General features: G+C 37.6%; 1 protein-coding gene across 5 annotated transcripts in view; it reads left to right on the plus strand.

Moving 5' to 3' along the window:
- LOC149793008 (uncharacterized) overlaps positions 1-18,526 on the plus strand; it is a 51,076-nt gene extending 32,550 nt beyond the window's left edge. For all 5 annotated transcript variants that reach the window (XM_089966880.1, XM_089966881.1, XM_089966882.1 and 2 more), the window contains 2 exons: positions 8,130-8,576; positions 16,682-18,526. In XM_089966880.1, coding sequence (XP_089823006.1) covers positions 8,132-8,576; positions 16,682-17,727 — 1,491 coding nt within the window. In that variant the 5' untranslated portion in view covers positions 8,130-8,131 and the 3' untranslated portion in view covers positions 17,728-18,526. The remainder of the gene's footprint in view (positions 1-8,129; positions 8,577-16,681) is intronic.
- The last annotated feature ends 214 nt before the right edge of the window (positions 18,527-18,740 follow it).

Raw genomic sequence — 18,740 nt, forward strand, 5'->3', positions numbered from 1 at the left:
TCACTCGCAGCATTCGTGTAGTAGTAGGGAGGAAAGTCATGATATGATTGATTATCAGAAAAGTAATTGGATCTTACAGGTTCTGGTAGATGCGGTTTTGCATCAGGGGCTTCCCCTAGCCACCCTAGCACGGTTTTGATTGAACTGTTATAAATATCAACGGCGTAACCTGGCGTTGAGACTTCGATGACCGTGGACAGCGTTGGCTCATGTGCTGATATACTAATCTTTGATTCCTTTCCGGTGACACGTTTTATTTGACGCTGTATTTCCTTGTTGATTTCTTCTATCTGATAACTGCCAGTGGGAAGTGTGATAGTTCTCCAATCTGGTGTTCCATCAGCACTATTCTGATATGAAAATACAAATGAGTTATTCGGCGATTGTCCGTGAAATGATGTCGACCTGATGTTGGGCCAACTGTGATATACTCGTAATTGTGCCAACGCGATTTCGGTATCTGGAATTGCAGTTGGAAAATTAATGCTGAACTCTGGTTGCGTCGAAGATATTGATATCATTGTGGTCCTTACCGGAGTTGTATTCGCGGCTATGTCGAGCAACGCTTGGCGCTGAATTATCTCCATCGTTATTGTTGTTGTTCGTTTTTAAATGAAAACCGTTTACGGTTTCAGTATTCACCGCACGCTCATAGTCGTTATATATACCGGACATCAGTGTGAATTCAGAATCTGATATGTTGTTGTCGTTTACACTGGATGATATCAACGAGGACAATTTCGAGTAGGCGCTGTTGGCCGCGTTAGCCATTAACATGTACTCGTGTAATTTTGTTGTCGCGCACGAGGATATTTTTTTTTGCGATGATGTTGGCGACTCCTGCAATCGTCGTTGAGGCTAAAATTGTGATTGTAATCGTGATTGCAGTTGTCACTGGTGTCAGCGCAGACAATAGCACACCCGTGGATGCAACTACCGCAGATACCGAATACACTGTTATGTCCAGCGCGGTCACACGGCGTTTGTATTTTTTTATTTTTGTTGCGCATCTGTCAATGGTGTTTTTCAACGTTGACTGCCATTCGCGTACTTGATCATATCGATATTGCTGGGCATCTGGAAATCCTTCGGATTTCAATGTTGTCGTTGATGATGATTTCATTATTTGAAATCGCTGGCAATTTTCAATTACGCTATAACCAATTGAGGTGTTTCTGCGACGAATTCCAAACACCACCAGTAAGATGTTGCGGTTAATTTCTCGTCTGCGGCTTCAAGTATAAATATTTCTTCGGTTCTGCTGTTTAGTATTATAGTTACAACCCCGAATACTTATCGGTGGAATGTCTCCAGGGATATGTTGTGAAGATTTCAAATTTAGCGGCTGAAAACACAGACAACCTGTACACGCCAGTGGCTGTTGCTGTATATTTGAGTGAATTATTTTGTCGGGAACATGTTGCGAATCCCAATGATACCGTGTATACGATGTTGGTGATATGCCCGGGGGTAACTCCAGTGGGGACTTTAATCAGACTGGTTTTGTTAACGATATCAGGAATTCCCGATACGATATCCTGCTGTGTTTGTTTGATCATGTCAGTGTCGGTCTTGATATCAACGAGTTTCACATCGACGACTGGAGGAGTCCCAAAGAACTTATCCACTTTCTCACCAGTTTTTTGAAAGTTTCTTCGAAATCTTGTAAACGCGCCCACGTGAACATCATACTCGGCCCGCAACGTAGTTAGTTTACCGTCAACGGTGTCTACGTATTGTTTGTTTGCGGCATCTTCGGGAGATTCGGGATTTGCTAACACGGTTATTTTATTGCCGCTCATGTGGAGTTCGCCTGTCATTGTGTCGCCGGATTTTATTACTCTGTCATTGACTAAGCCAACAACGAGTCTGTATTGCGCGTCAACATATTGTTTATTTGTGGCGTCCTCGGGACCTATCGGATCCGCTAACACAGTTATTTTGTTGCCATTCATGCTGAGTTCACCTGCCATTGTATCGCCGGTCTTCGCTACACGCGTCGCTGCGACTTTTCGTGCATCATCTCGCAGCATCGCAATTGATATCGACGAATCTCTGATTCTGCCGCTGTCAGTGAATACAACGATGTTGTCCGTGACAGCTCCAATAACCCTGCGAATTATGTCATTCCACTTAATGTTACTGGTCTTTAGTTTGCCGTGCCTGTCCTGAAAAATAACAACCTCATCTGGGTCTATCCCGGTCAGATTTAAAAGATCATCAATTTCATCTTTGGTCGCATACTTCGATAAATCGATATCTTTTTTTTCTTCCTTGGTTCTGCTTGATCTTCCATAAATGTCAACCATTATCTGTTATGGGGTTGTTTAAATTTGGAAATCATTGATGATTTTTCAACGTGTATTCATGCACGACTTTATGTGGAGGAATCACTGGATGTTTTGTTATCGCGGAAAGAACATTCAAAACCTCTTGACCACATATTGGAGGATCGGTTAGTGTTTGTGTTGGTAACGTTGACTGCCAAACTGGAATTGGAAATCCTTGGACGTACCTGAGAAACTCAACTGGCGGTGCTAACCCATACAAATCGAAATAGATAATTCCACGTGGATCGATCGCGTAAGCAACCCAGTGAGTTCCAGGGCCTTCCTTGTTGTCGAGATTAATAATTCCTGTTTCTGGATTATTCGGTGTTGCTGGTAATTCATCTCGCATAAATACACCCCTGAAGGATTTTATACGTAACTGTGAGGCAGCATCAAGTAAATCAAAATTGCTTGCTGGAAGTGTTTTCAAAACCTTTTTGGGTACCATGACGCCGGAGTTCCCGGTAGTCTTAGACCCGCTCCGTATTGTTCCACTGGAAGTTTTAAACGATTGGGCTGAGGCATAGTTGTCTTTCGGGGGCGTCTTGTTGGTTTTTGTGTTCTTGTTTGTCTTTTTTTTAGACTTTCCTTGTGTAAAATTCCTTTTCCGGTTACTTTCTTTAGTGCCATTCCAGCAGCGGTTCCAACTGCTCCTAACGCGGCTGCCTTTGCCGCGGCAACTGCTGCTGGTGCTAACGCGGCGGCAATTATTGGAAGAAATGGAAGTATTCCGCCGGTCTTTTTGACCATATCTTTGACCGCAGCCGGAGAGAGATCAATTCGAACTCCAGTCGTGCCCTGTTTTGCGCTGTTGAAATGTTTTAGCTGAGTTTTAGTCAGCGACAGCTTGTTTGGACCGCCCGCTAGCTGATCGTGCTTTAACGTTATTGATGTCCCACATGTGCTCGCGTTTTTCGATTGTAATTTCTTCACCTGACCAGGAGTCAGTGACACATTAACGTAACTGTATGACATTTTATTTAATACGATATTGATCTAATTGCATTGTTTTAACAATGCTACAAGGTTTTGGAGCACCTACAGGTTTTCTACTGGGGCATCGATGACTCTCATTCGTCCGCCAACACCTTCAAGCAACATTGATTTATCAGAGAGTATAACAGCAATTGCTCTGAAACCAGCGGGACCTGCAAGTACGACGGGAGGTCCGGCCGCATCAACTGCTGCAGGTGGGAAATGGCCCACTCAGTCTTGAAGTGTATATCAACGACAGATTGTTTGGTTAAATCCATATGTTCCAGAGAAAAGTAATAAATCGGATACTGCGTTGTGAAATCCAACTGAGATATCTGTAGACCGGTATCAATATTTTGATCACGTCCCATAAATGTCAGAAGGCGGTGATACGCACGTGCAACCTTATTGTCGTTAAAATCTATACGTATATTTTCGGACGGTTCTTGATGTCCGTTTACCCGCAGCGAAACCTCTCTGACCTGAAGTTTGTCAAATGCCATAGGATTTCTTGTTTGATCGTTTAATCTCTTATATTCTTGGAATGCAACGAAAATATGTCGTGGCGCTGATACTCCCTGCTGTGATGATATATGCCACGTAAATTGCCCGGCCCCGGAACCCAGAATGGAATCTGTTGTTGTTGTCAACCACGATATTAATGATTTACCGCCTGAGTCCATGAAAGAGAGTAGCCGTTGCTCTTCAGTGATCGATGGGGACATCACTGGCATCCACAACGCAAGCTTGGATAATACTACTTTACCATGAAGTGCTCTAGTTGCGGCAACATCAGCACCCGGACCGTGCCAGATAGCATCATTGCTATCACCTTTTCTGACAAGTACAACAGTATGATTGGCTCCAAAAATAACCTTTCGGACACCTCTGCAGAATCCAAAGATGTGAGACAGTGGAATTGCACATGAAAATCTTCTGGGATCACCTGATAACATTGATTTGCGCGCTGCAAACCCCAGATTGTAATTAGAGTTGGGAAATGATAAATCTTCTACGTCGGCAGGAGCAGGAGGAGCAGCACGGTCTTTTGGTCGTCTTGAAATATGGGGTCTATGATCCGGATAATCAGAATTATCCTTAGTGAACATCATGGTCGGACCGGCTGATCTGGTGTAATCATCTGAGTATCTTGCCAATCCGATAATTGTTGTGGCAACGTCGACGTTATCCTGAATTGTTTCAATTTCTCTTCCGTCAATGCTATATGAAGCACTTTTGAACAGCGCCATGATGCCGTTGTTAACAAAACCAACTTGGTCATTTGCTCCGTAGTTTGTGTTATCGAGTTTTAAAATACTACCTTCGACTTCAAGAAACGCTTCCGACGGCAGAAAATATCTGCTTGTATCCTGAACTCGTAATTCAATTCGGCTCGGCTGATTGGGTGCTGTTGCTTCGTAGGAATAATACTGATAATCACGCACAGATTCATCTTTAAGCGTTGGTGCATCCATGTCGAACGTTGGATCAGATACACGTTTGAACATTATATAAAATTATTGTCGTCTAAAACGAAGACCACTTCCTGATACCAGGCTCGTATTTATTTGTTCAGGTATTTGGTTTACTAGCTCCGCAAGTTTTTGATTTGCGGATTGATTTATTACTTTACTGACATCCACGGGCATAAGTTCAGTGCTCGGCAATTTTACTGGCGGTGGTTTAACCGCTTTTGGTCTATGTACTAACCGTAACAGTCTGTCCTTGATTGACGTGAATGCTTTACCCGCAAGATCAACAATTGCTCCAGGGGCTTTATCCTTGACAACATCAATAGCTTTCATCGACAATTGTTTTGCAATCGGTAACGCCTTAGGGGCTATCCTTGAAAACAAACCCGTAACAACATCACCGAGACCATCTCCGTAGGTTGCTCTGTAGACCGGTAATCGTGAATTCACTACTCTGACTGGACTGGGTCGAGTATCGTGTATGATCATTTTATTTAATTGTTGTTTTCTCTAACTAAAATTATTAGTCGCTGTAATAACCATCTGCGAGTTCATTAACAAGTTCACGGTAGATGCCGATATCCATGATACCACGCTGAAATAGTCGTTGACAGATATCTGCGGCTTCATTAATTATTTCTGGTGAGTTATTTCCGGCACGTTTTCCTCCGATGAGCACTTCTAACCGAGATACATCATCGACGATATTATTAGGACAAGCAATAAAACCAGACCCGGTTTTAGGTTCCAACTTCAATTCTTCACAAACATCTCCCTCTGGAAGATCAGAGTAAGACGGCGCTGGTTTCTCTTTTTTAGGTCTTCCTTTTCGTTTAGGTAGTTCAGGTGGCGGTGATTGATCTCTCTCTGCGGTAACTTTCTTTTGCATTTCCTTCGCTTGCATTTTCGCGATTTTTTTTCCTTCCTTTATTTTTTCTGCTTGATCTCTCAGTTCTTTATTATACCCAATTATACCTGTTTTTATATAATTATAAGTATCATCACCTTTAAGTATTCGGGGAATATCTCGATTTATTTTATACACATAATCAGCCCACTCAGCTTGAGACATACCTTTAGCAGCTTCTGGTTTTAGAAATTCGTGTCTGCGACGATAATTATCGACGATCCAAACAGAAAACCCTTTAAGATCATCTGGGGTACTCAGTGGAATACTTTTTATTTCGTCGATACTATCTTCGGTAAATTTTTTAATAAATGTTTCCTTGACAGTTGCAAGTGGACCTACTGCACCTGGATCAGCTGCGGCTGCTACTTGTTGTTCACTAAGTTGTTTTATTGCTTGAAGCAAACCCTGCTCTGGTTTTCCACCGTCAATTGCAGCCTCTTCTTCAGTTCGTCCTTTGATAGCAGTTAAAACCTTTCCAGTTACTGCGGTGATAGGTTTAAATAATTCCCCTGTGGTCGTTGCGAAACCTTCCTTTACTTGCTGTCGTTGCTGTAATTTTTCTCTGACACTATCTCGCACAGGAAGAATTTTTTTTATTGCTTCTAGTCGCTCTCGAGCTAGTCTAGCAGAATATGCTTCTCCGATGTTGGCCATTATTGTTTACTTAAATTTTTAATTCCGCGGTTATGTTATTTTGTTGAGAGCAGCAGGGAGGGCGCTAAATCATGATGGTTTTATTATGTAATCTGTGCAGTAATAACGGTTTCCAAGACTAGATTATAGGATTAAACCCTTTATTTTAACAAATAGACACCTTTATTGTCGTGTTTACTAAAATAAAGGGTTTATTTTCCAAAATAAGAGTTAGTTTTGTAAAAATTATTGATAGAAAGGTTTTTAGACGGAAAAAACTTGTATGATTCGCCCTCCCTGCTGCTTGTATTTAGTTTTATTACAATGAACAAGTTGATAGTCAGCCCAGTGACCTGGATTTTAAGGTAAATTAAATTGCTTAGATTTTAGCTGTACAGTGCTGTGAGCATTATTACACAAATAAATACAAATGGAAATTTAAAAAATCCAGTTTGTGAATGTCTGAGTTTGATGAATACTTTCGGTGAAGTTTTTTTTTCTTTCTTTAAAAACATAATTTTTATTTAGATTTAACCAAACTAACCATGAGGTTATCGTGACACTGGGATGAGTATTGTCAACAATACTTGCATCCATGATATCATGTTCAAGGTCAGAGGTCATGAGAAAAATTGCCTGTGCATGTATCTTTTGAGCAGTGTTAACTCTGAAATGTTACAAAATATATTTGTGAACATGGTAACTTGGACATGTTAGAAAGTATACTTGTGACTGAGTTTGGTATGTTGGAATTTCTTAAGAATGTCAGAGATGGTTTCAATCCTCAGCTCTTAAAATGTAAAAAAAAATTACAGAAGAAATAGTGGAGTTCTCTTAGAATCACAGAAAATATATTTACCAGCAGATCAGGAGTCCCTTTCCAAGCAACAGGAGTCCCTTTCTGAGCAATAGGAGTTCCTTTCTGAGTGACTCTTGGTCTATTCATAGTGACTCTTTTTCCTCCTGTGTGAGGGATACAAGTCATGTTTCGAGGGATTCTTGTACTTAGATACTGGTTTTTTTTTTTTTTTGCAAACTGTAATTTTTGTGTGGAATGATTTTGAATCAGTCATTGTATTTTAAAAATGTGTAGTTGGACCTAACATTACTAGTTTACACAAAGGTAGAATTTGGGAATATTATCAACACAAGTTGCCTTCCTCATACCAGATTTGATGGAGTCTTTTCTTTAGAGATATCCCCAGAACTTAACTTTTCTTTGTCATGGGTGGCTTGGATACTGGATGTAGTTGGTCTCATTCCTATAAGTTATGGGGAGAAAAATAGGACATGTTCGGTACCAAAGCGTTTGTTATATGGTCACTGACATTAAAATAGCACACAATTTATTCTCACTTATAACATGAGTCCAACTGCAATCTGCACAGACCCAGATCTGCAGTCGTTTTTATGCGACAGCAGATCTGGTCAGTGCAGTTAGGTAGAAATAATCAGTAGGTCAAACAGAATAGACCCTGATCTATGTGCACATTGTGCTAAGGTAGATCAAGATCTTTGTTGTTTGTAATTTGATTCGACTTACGAGCGAGTATATTTAGTAGGTTAGGTTACTGGAACTACATATTTGTTGTTGTTTTCTAATCAGATATGAAATTTCTCAATCAAATTTAGTAATACAAACAGTCATAGAATTAATTTCATTTTCACTGCAATACTATATAAATTTAGTAATACAACCAATCATAGAATTAATTTCATTATCACTGCAATACTGTATTATTTTCCCACCATTATCTCTTGGGGTCTTTTAATGTTTTGGGACTTTACAATTTTTAAATCTATTTGCAGGCATGGATTATGATACTGTAACCTTATCTAGTTTCCATAAAATAAAAGGAGACAACATCCTGACAACAGAAGATATAGCAACATGGAATCCAGTTGTCAATGGGGCAATCACCTTTAGTAAAGAGCCACTTAGATCTGGTGTGCCAGTGATTTTCGAAATGGAGGGAACTGGGCGCATCAGCCTTGGAATCATTCATGTTGACCCACAGAATTTGAAAGACAGACCTCTGTATAAACTCCAGGATATCCCAGAATATATTGAAATCAATGAAATAAGGGTCCACAAACAGAAATGTAGTATCGAATCAACCCTAGAACCAGGAGGGGAGAGAGTTGTGACTAATTTCAATGGCAAAAAGTTCACACGGAGCATCAGACCTGTATCAGATGTTTGGCTTACTGCGTATGTCAAGTTTGGGGAAGTTACACTGAGGCTTAAAAGTGAAGGTAATCATGCACCATGAAATGTGTTATGTTGTACGTTGATTTGTGACATTTACTCAAGGTAATTTTGTACCATGAAATGTGTTATGTTGTACTTTGATTTTAACTTTAACTCAAGGTAATTATGTGCCATGAGATGTGTTATGTTGTACGTTGATTTGTGACATTCACTCAAGGTAATCATGCACCATGAAATATGTTGTACTTTGATTTGTAACATTCACTCAAGGTAATTATGTACCATGAAATGTGTTATGTTGTACGTTGATTTGTGACATTCACTCAAGGTAATCATGCACCATGAAATGTGTTATGTTGTACTTTGTATAATGTACCATGAAATGTGCTATGTTATACTTTGATTTGTCATATTCAGCTAGTCTGTCAAACTATTTATGTGTCTTAGGGATAAAATGATTAGATATTTATATCAGTACATAAGTACTTTCCTATAAATATACTTATATTGATACAAGAGGTGAAAAATCAATGCAAAATGATACTTACCCTATACACGTTTAATCCTCATTAGTCAAAATGATACTTACCTATACATGTATAATCCTCATTAGTCAAAATGATACTTACCCTATACATGTATAATCCTCATTAGTCAAAATGATACTTTACCCTATACATGTATAATCCTCATTAGTCAAAATGATACTTACCTATACATGTATAATCCTCATTAGTCAAAATGATACTTACCCTATACATGTATAATCCTCATTAGTCAAAATGATACTTACCCTATACATGTATAATCCTCGTTAGTCAAAATGATACTTACCCTATACACGTTTAATCCTCATTAGTCATGAATAATTATTAGTTGTTTGCCTTTTTATTCTTTAAGTTGAGAATTCATCTGAGACAACTGTTGCGGGCATTTGTACTTATTTCTGTCAAATGAAAATAAAATATTGACAACACCCACATACCTTCTGCAGTTAACATAAGGTGAATAACTGACATGGTTTGAAATTTGCAGCCACCCACCCAATTCCATGCGTATAATTACATCCTGTTCAGCCACTGAAAACATATATCATCATAAAGGAGACTTTGTAGACTTTGATTTAGATATTTTACTGTTGGTTTGTATCTTGTCTATTTGGATAAAATTTAAAGGCTACACTTACGGTGCCATTCAGTGAAAAATATGCTAAATTTCAATTCTTATTCGAGGTTATTGTTTCATCAAGTTCAGAGTAAAACAATAGCCACCAATCAGAACTGTAGCTTATTGACTACATGACACGACGGAAGCAATGCATCAAACTCGATTCAGATAGATTCAAAGCAACAGATAAGCATCTCACTAGAGTGGCCATTAAATGATCTGTAATATAAGCAAGTATTGGAATGCCTTCTTTGACAGTGATATATGTAATTTTGGATGCCCTTTTTGACAGCGATATATGTAATTTTGGAATGCCCTCTTTAACAGTGATATATGTAATTTTGGAATGCTCTCTTTGACAGTGATATATGTAACTTTGGAATGTCCTCTTTGACAGTGATATATGTAATTTTGAAATGTCTTCTTTGACAGTGATATTTTTAATTTTGGAATGTCTTATTTTACAGTGTAATCAGTGACTGACCAATGGGATAAAAAAAAATAGCATTGAATTGGCAAGAGAGAACTCCAAACTGCATGAGTTATATATATATATATATATATATATATATATATATATATATACTCTCACCTTGTTAATTTCTAGAAGGTGACTGGGTGTTGTCGGTAATTTCATTTTTCACAGATATAAAAAAGTGCCTGTGGTCATGGGAGTGTTTTACATTATGCATTAAGTACAGATACATATGCATTAGGTACAAATATGATAGATTTGGTTGTTAGTTATCTTCAGTCCCACTCTCTCTCTTGTTCTAGATAAGATTTTCGTTTGAGAGCAAATTTGCACTATTTCTTCTGTTTGAAAATAAGACTGTAATGCCTTCGAAGTTTACATGAAGACATGAAATAAGAAGGTTTTAATGCATTAATGCAGTGCAAAGCAAAGGCTGACACGGTGATCAGGAGGAATCTAAATATGATTAAATGGGGTTGCCTGAGAAGGCATTAAATGGGGTAGCCTGAGAAGGCATTAAATGGGATAGCCTGAGAAGGCATTAAATGGGATAGCCTGAGAAGGCATTAAATGGGGTAGCCTGAGAAGGCATTAAATGGGGTAGCCTGAGAAGGCATTAAATGGGGTTGCCTGAGAAGGCATTAAATGGGGTAGCCTGAGAAGGCATTAAATGGGGTAGCCTGAGAAGGCATTAAAGATTGAATTAAAACCTGAAAACTAACAGGCTGTCTGTTGGGAAGTGTTTTTTTAAAACCTTGTAAGGATGGCAATGTCATATGAGCTGATGATAAGTCTATGTCTGTCTGTTTGTTTGTCTGTAATCTGTATATTGGAAATACAACCAAGATGCCATCACATATAGAACAGCATCACTGTACCACTGACAGACCTTCAAAAGATGAAACGATCATCTAGTTCATATGTGTATCATAGGCTGTATATCTTGAATTGTTTTAGTACACAGCATATATTATGTATGGCTTCTACACACACATCAATCCTTGTTATTCAAACAGCTGATATTTATAGATATGTAGTATTCCTTTGATCTGTCCAACTTTTCCTCTGTCAACCCACACATCAATCCTTGTTATTCAAACAGCTGATATTTATAGATATGTAGTATTCCTTTGATCTGTCCAACTATTCTTTTGTCAACCCACACATCCATCCTTGTTATTCAAACAGCTGATATTTATAGATATGTAGTATTCCTTTGATCTGTCCAACTTTTCCTCTGTCAACCCACACATCAATCCTTGTTATTCAAACAGCTGATATTTATAGATATGTAGTATTCCTTTGATCTGTCCAACTATTCTTTTGTCAACCCACACATCCATCCTTGTTATTCAAACAGCTGATATTTATAGATATGTAGTATTCCTTTGATCTGTCCAACTATTCTTCTGTCAACCCACACATCCATCCTTGTTATTCAAACAGCTGATATTTATAGATATGTAGTATTCCTTTGATCTGTCCAACTATTCTTTTGTCAACCCACACATCCATCCTTGTTATTTAAAACAGCGGATATTTATAGATTTGAAGTATTCCTTTGCACTGTCCAACTATTCTTCTGTCAACCTGGACATCCATCCTTGTTATTCAAACATCTGATATTTATAGATATGTAGTATTCCCTTGATCTGTCCAACTATTCTTATGTCAACCCACACATCTGTCCTTGTTATTCAAATACTGATATTTATAGATATGTAGTATTCCTTTGATCTGTCCAACTATTCTTCTTTCAACCCATGCATCCATCCTTGTTATTCAAACAGCTGATATTTATAGATATGTAGTATTCCCTTGCTCTGTCCAACTATTCTTCTGTCAACCCATACATCTGTCCTTGTTATTCAAACAGCTGATATTTATAGATATGTAGTATTCCTTTGATCTTTCCAACTATTCTTCTGTCAACCCACACATCTGTCCTTGTTATTCAAACAGCTGATATTTCTAGATATGTAGTATTCCCTTGCTCTGTCGAGCTATTCTTCTGTCAGCCCACACATCTGTCCTTGTTATTCAAACAGCTGATATTTATAGATATGTAGTATTCCTTTGATCTGTCCAACTATTCTTCTGTCAACCCACACATCCATCCTTGTTATTCAAACAGCTGATATTTATAGATATGTAGTATTCCTTTGATCTGTCCAACTATTCTTTTGTCAACCCACACATCCATCCTTGTTATTTAAAACAGCGGATATTTATAGATTTGAAGTATTCCTTTGCACTGTCCAACTATTCTTCTGTCAACCTGGACATCCATCCTTGTTATTCAAACATCTGATATTTATAGATATGTAGTATTCCCTTGATATGTCCAACTATTCTTATGTCAACCCACACATCCATCCTTGTTATTTAAAACAGCGGATATTTATAGATATGTAGTATTCCTTTGATCTGTCCAACTATTCTTCTTTCAACCCATGCATCCATCCTTGTTATTCAAACAGCTGATATTTATAGATATGTAGTATTCCCTTGCTCTGTCCAACTATTTTTCTGTCAACCCATACATCTGTCCTTGTTATTCAAACAGCTGATATTTATAGATATGTAGTATTCCTTTGATCTTTCCAACTATTCTTCTGTCAACCCACACATCTGTCCTTGTTATTCAAACAGCTGATATTTCTAGATATGTAGTATTCCCTTGCTCTGTTCAGCTATTCTTCTGTCAGCCCACACATCTGTCCTTGTTATTCAAACAGCTGATATTTATAGATATGTAGTATTCCTTTGCTCAGCCCAACTATTCTTCTGTCAACCCACACATCCATTGTTGTTATTCAAACAATTGATATTGATAGATATATAGGATATCCTTTGATATGTCCAACTCTTCTTCAGTCAGCCCACACATCCATCCTTGTTATTCAAAACAGGTGATATTTATAGATATGTAGTATTCCTTTGATCTGTCCAACTTTTCCTCTGTCAGCCCACACATCCATCCTCCCAGCACAGAAAACTAGTACTTATGCTATGTATATTTATATATTTTGTAACTCCTGGTAGATGATTTTTTTAATTTTTGTAATTTTTCTTCATTGTCATAAATTGTACAGAATATCTTTAGTTAGATTTTGCCTAGTTGACCTGAGTCTGTTAAGAGCATAAAATTACATACAATCTATAAATAGATGCTTACATATGTGTTGACAGTTACTACTAATAATCTTATTAATAAGACTTAATGATGTATTTGGCTCAATTTTTCACTGGCTGATGGAGTTTTATGCTTCTAGAAGGCAGGAAACACTTAAAAATGAATAAGTTGTATTCACTTGATCTGTCCAATTATTAACGTGATTACTCACACAGCCATGCTCCCTAGGTAAGACAGCTAGCACTTGTAGACATGTAGTATTCACTTGATCTGTCCAACTGTTCATGTAAATACCCACACACCAACCCCCCAGGTAAGACTACCCATTACAGCCTTCCTACCATTTAAGATAAGCAGGTAAAAAATAGCACTTACAGTACAGTGTAGTTATCTATTGAGACCAAACTTTCAGTATGACTGTAGGCTGGGATAAAGGTGCTGCACATCAAGACTGGGTCACTGTGACCTTCCTGTGGAGCATTTGGAGCATTTCAAAATACTCGTAAGTATCTTCTAGAAGCGTTTATTTCATTACCTGTTTTACCCATTTTCGCCAAATTTGCATCTTGGTTGCAAGTAGGGGATGAATTAGCGTTGTGCTTCAAACCTTTCTCTCTGTGGCTACTTTCAAGGGCTTCCTGAATGTTGCTTAAAAATATGTTCAGTCTCTAATTTGATTACATCTTGGATTTTGTGTTGCAAATGAGATTTTGCATCCAAACTGGATACTTGACTCCAAACTGTTTTGCTTTTGTCTACTCTTCAGGAATTTATATAAAATTACTTAACAAATCATGTCCATGATTTATGCTATAGTAGTAGGATAGATTGTGAGCTCCCTGTCTGTAACAAGGTCATACAAAATTAGTTGTATCATCTGTGCTACCAGCATTCCTTTTATTTACTGCCAACTATCAGCAATCAGTTACATTTCATGGTGCTAATGGTATGTGGGAAAATAAGAGTAATTATGTCAAGTATGTAATTTCAGAGTCAGAAAGCATGATGTCATAATCACTTTTTCAACAGCAGTGGTATAAAGTATTTCTTTAGGTTCTGGGTTTAATTGATAACTTGCATATACAGTGTGACCCCCACTATATATAACATGCTCTGCTATAACACGAATCTGGATATAAAACAATCATGGAGTGGCTCCTGAAATTTCATATACATGTATTTTTCATATAGACAAATTCTTTTCTTCCTTAAAGTATGAAAAATAAAGTGTAAAAAGTGTATTATCATTTTGGGGAAGACATCACATATGAATTCTAATATAAGATGATTGTGATGTGGCTCCTGAAATTTCATATACATGTACATGGATTTTTCTCGTACTTGAAAAAATAATATTTTATTCTTCCTTAAAGTATGAAAAAAAACATGTATGAAGTTTGTTCTGGGATCACACTGGGCTTTACTAATGTCACAAATTGGATCATTTTTTTTCCTTACTGGTGAAGCAATGTACCATCTGGTGATTTTTTTTGTAAGAACATTGTTGGCTGTTTAAGCCCGTATATACGATCTTGTTTGGAGTGGAGAAATTCAAAGGCATGAAAGGAAGCCGTAAACTTGAAGAAAAAGATGGACTGGAATCTATCTTTTGTTATGTAAACAAATCCTTTTTCACACTGACAAACCATCTTAACAGTGCATTGTTATATCATAATCTGCTTATGCTGACATCTGGCCTGGATACTGTATGCTGTGATAGACTCAAATGGTCATGCTACTGGACTAGAACCAAATGACTGACCTTTGAAGGCAGGAACAGAAGCTGCTACAATCGACCAAATGATGGCTATTTCTTTTCTTTTAAAAAATATTCCTAGAAAAGTAGTTTTGCTGAAACTTAAAAGAAAACTGATAACCTTTGAGGCACTGATTGTTCTGCATAAATACTAAGAAAATGAAAAAAGAAACTCAGTTACAGTCAATGTTCTACAATTATTTGATGTTGCTGCTGCAATAACAAATGGACATTTGTTTGGTCAAACAAAGTTTTCCTTTAGCGGTGTCTAATAATAACATGCATCTTTCATCAAAGCAAGCAGTCCACAATCTTACAATAACAGCAAAGCACCTTCCATTGGAAGAAGTCAGCACTAAACTTTAATAAAGGCTCTGGAATCTGATGAACTGTTACATTTTCCAAAGTGACTGGAACACATTTGATCTGCCATGAAAGTTTCATTTTTGTAGCAAAAAATGTTTATGCTTATGATCGCTACCATTGACAGGATAAAATGCAAATTAAATTTCCAATCTTTTGAAACCATAAATATCTGGCCATCATGTTTTAATTTGTTCACATGTTTTCATTTCATTGATCATAACATGGTTCGGTCAATAACACAGTCTGATTTTATGGACCCCAACCACCATGTTATAGAGAGGTTACACTGTATTTCCTAACCCATTGATGGATTCTGTTCATACCAGGGCAAGTGGTTATTGCTGTGGTGTTGAGCATGCTTTGGATAGAACAGAGTATAGAATCCAGGGCAAGTGTTGTTTCCTGTGGTGTTGAGCATACTTCTCAGAGTAGAGGATTTGAAAACAAATGTAAGTGGCTAATACTGTGGTTTTGATCATGCTTTGGATAGAACAGTTTAAAATCAAGGCAAGTGGTTATTGCTGTGGTGTTGAGTGTGCTTTGGATAGAACAGTTTAAAATCAAGGCAAGTGGCTATTGCTGTGGTGTTGAGTGTGCTTTGGATAGAACAGTTTAAAATCAAGGCAAGTGGTTATTGCTGTGGTGTTGAGCATGTTTTGGATAGAACAGTTTAAAATCAAGGCAAGTGGCTATTGCTGTGGTGTTGAGTGTGCTTTGGATAGAACAGTTTAAAATCAAGGCAAGTGGTTATTGCTTTGGTGTTGAGAGTGCTTTGGATAGCACAGTTTAAAATCAATTCACATGGTTATTGCTGTGGTGTTGAGCATGCTTTGGATAGAACAGTTTAAAATCAATTCACGTGGTTATTGCTGTGGTGTTGAGAATACTATGCTGTGGTGTTGAGAATACTACCAGAGTGGTTATTGCTGTGGTGTTGAGAATACTACCAGAGTGGTTATTGTTGTGGTGTTGAGAATACTACCAGAGTGGTTATTGCTGTGGTGTTGAGAATACTACCAGAGTGGTTATTACTGTGGTGTTGAGAATACTATCAGAGTGGTTATTGCTGTGGTGTTGAGAATACTACCAGAGTGGTTATTGCTGTGGTGTTGAGAATACTACCAAAGCCATCATTGAGCTTTAGCTGATCATCATTATTTCTATGATTGATCTTAGGTTCAATTCCTTTTGTGAGCAACTACTGTGTCATGTGACCATATTACTTTCATTTCTTTGCTTTCAATTTCAGCTGCTGTACACTACGCTCCAATTTTGTCTGAGGTGATAGGCATGAATCTGGAATTCTGCACTAATGGCAAGAATGAAGTAAAAACAGTTTCTTCCAACCCAGCAGCCATATGTTTCTTAAGCAAACCTCTGGACATTGGGCAAAAGATGAGTTTTTTCTGTGAACCACTGATAGATGGTCAAGGGATGCCAGCAAGACAATTTTACTTAAAAATCAAAATCATCAACAAAGAACCAAAACAGTTACAGCAACAATACCCATACATCTTCACTGTCACCACCACCAAAAGATCAGAGCCTAACTGGGTCTGCTGTGTAAACATGGAAATGAAAGAATGTAATGGTCAGCTGTCTATTGAAAGGTCAATAGACAGCATTACCTTTTCCAATGCAATGAATGAAAGAACAAAAGAAGGCAAATATACTGATCAGAGCAGTGAATTATGGGTAGCCTTGGAACTGTATCGAGTGTCAGTACGACAAATAGTATTTTGTACTTTAACAATGAATATAGTAGATGATGCTGTTGAATATTTAACCCTAGATGATGCTGTTGAATATCTGACTCCAATTTCATTGCCGCTGGCAAGAAAGTCAAAATCAAATGAGCAAAATAAACCTAAAGATACCCTTCCACCACCTAAACCACACCAATCTGGAGGAAAAGGTTTATCCATGCCATCATATGCTATTGTTGATGGGAATGAAACTGACTTGGAAGAAGAAGTTTCAGTTTGCACACCAGTGTACCCCTCAAAATCTGTTGAGGACAATGTCCGTTTTGAGGCTAATTTTAATGGATACTTTGCTGAATTGGTCTCCGATTTATCAGCGTCTGAACTGTGTGATCATTTATTGTCATTAAATCTGATGACAGAGGGAGAGTATGACACAATCACCAGCAGAGACACTTCGTATAATCAAAATAGGGAGTTGCTCCGACTTTTGCGTAAAAGACCAGTACCTAGATTACAGTTTGAAGCTGCTCTAAAAAAAACAGGAAATGGGCATTTAGTCCCAAAGTTTTTCAGTAATAAACCACAGTGAAACCTGTCTTAGGAGACACCTTTATATAAAGAAATCCTGCTTTCACAGGGACAACAACAAGCTATTAATTGATTACTGTAATGTTAAAATCTGAAGAATTTAAGGCCAAATGTTTTACGTCAGGTTATAAGCAATAAATGGATCCAAATTGGTCCATGATTGCTTTCAATTCTTTAAATGAAAATTGGCTGAGACTGACCAAACAATTATATTGGCAGAGGCATTTTTAATTGTGTTTATTTGTTATTGTGAAGTTCATGATAGAGGAAAATTTATGGGTGGCTCATATATTTCTGTTTGATTCATGTACAAATGCATTATCTGAATCCTAAAAGAACCATGTGCCATGAAAAATGATACAATGATACTCTGGAATAAACCTTAAGACCGTCTCATGAACTTCCACTTTGGGTGAATTTAACTTGGAAAGTTAGTGGAAAGCAGCCAGGTGCTTGAAAAACAAAGCGATGATAACACAATATTCTTTGCAGGCTGAGTATGTTTGCCTTGTCATTGCCACTCCAAATGCGTATAGATTACGTAGAGTAACATTCTCCATTCTTCTTGAAACACAGACTGATTCAAAGGATCTCTTGAACAGAAAACTAGAGCCTGCTGAGTGTGAATGTTAGCTATAAAATGTTGTTAGTGGTCTCAAGTTAGTATCTTGTTAAAGAAGTTACAAATGCTTGTGGATTTTATGGACAACAGCTCTTTGCAGTGAACTATGAGATATACAAATCTTCCTTTCTCGGTTTTATTATGTAATAAAGAGAATACATATTTATGTAAAAGGAAAGCCACTTGTTTTCTTTTCAGTCCCTCTAAAACACATACAGTTTGTGGTGATAAAAATGTACTGGTTTAGAAACCAAGTCTAAATTTGTAAATCTATTGGCGTGATGTCACATGTGTGGTATCGTGAGTTTGTCCTATTTTATCTAGATATTTTATCTATCATTGCTAAAAAATCATTTTTGTGACAATCCTAATAGTGTTACATCAAGGCCCAC

The sequence above is a fragment of the Sinohyriopsis cumingii genome, chromosome 8 (assembly GCF_028554795.1).
Source record: "Sinohyriopsis cumingii isolate HCF-2022 chromosome 8, ASM2855479v2, whole genome shotgun sequence".
Classification (NCBI taxonomy): Eukaryota; Metazoa; Mollusca; class Bivalvia; order Unionida; family Unionidae; genus Sinohyriopsis; species Sinohyriopsis cumingii.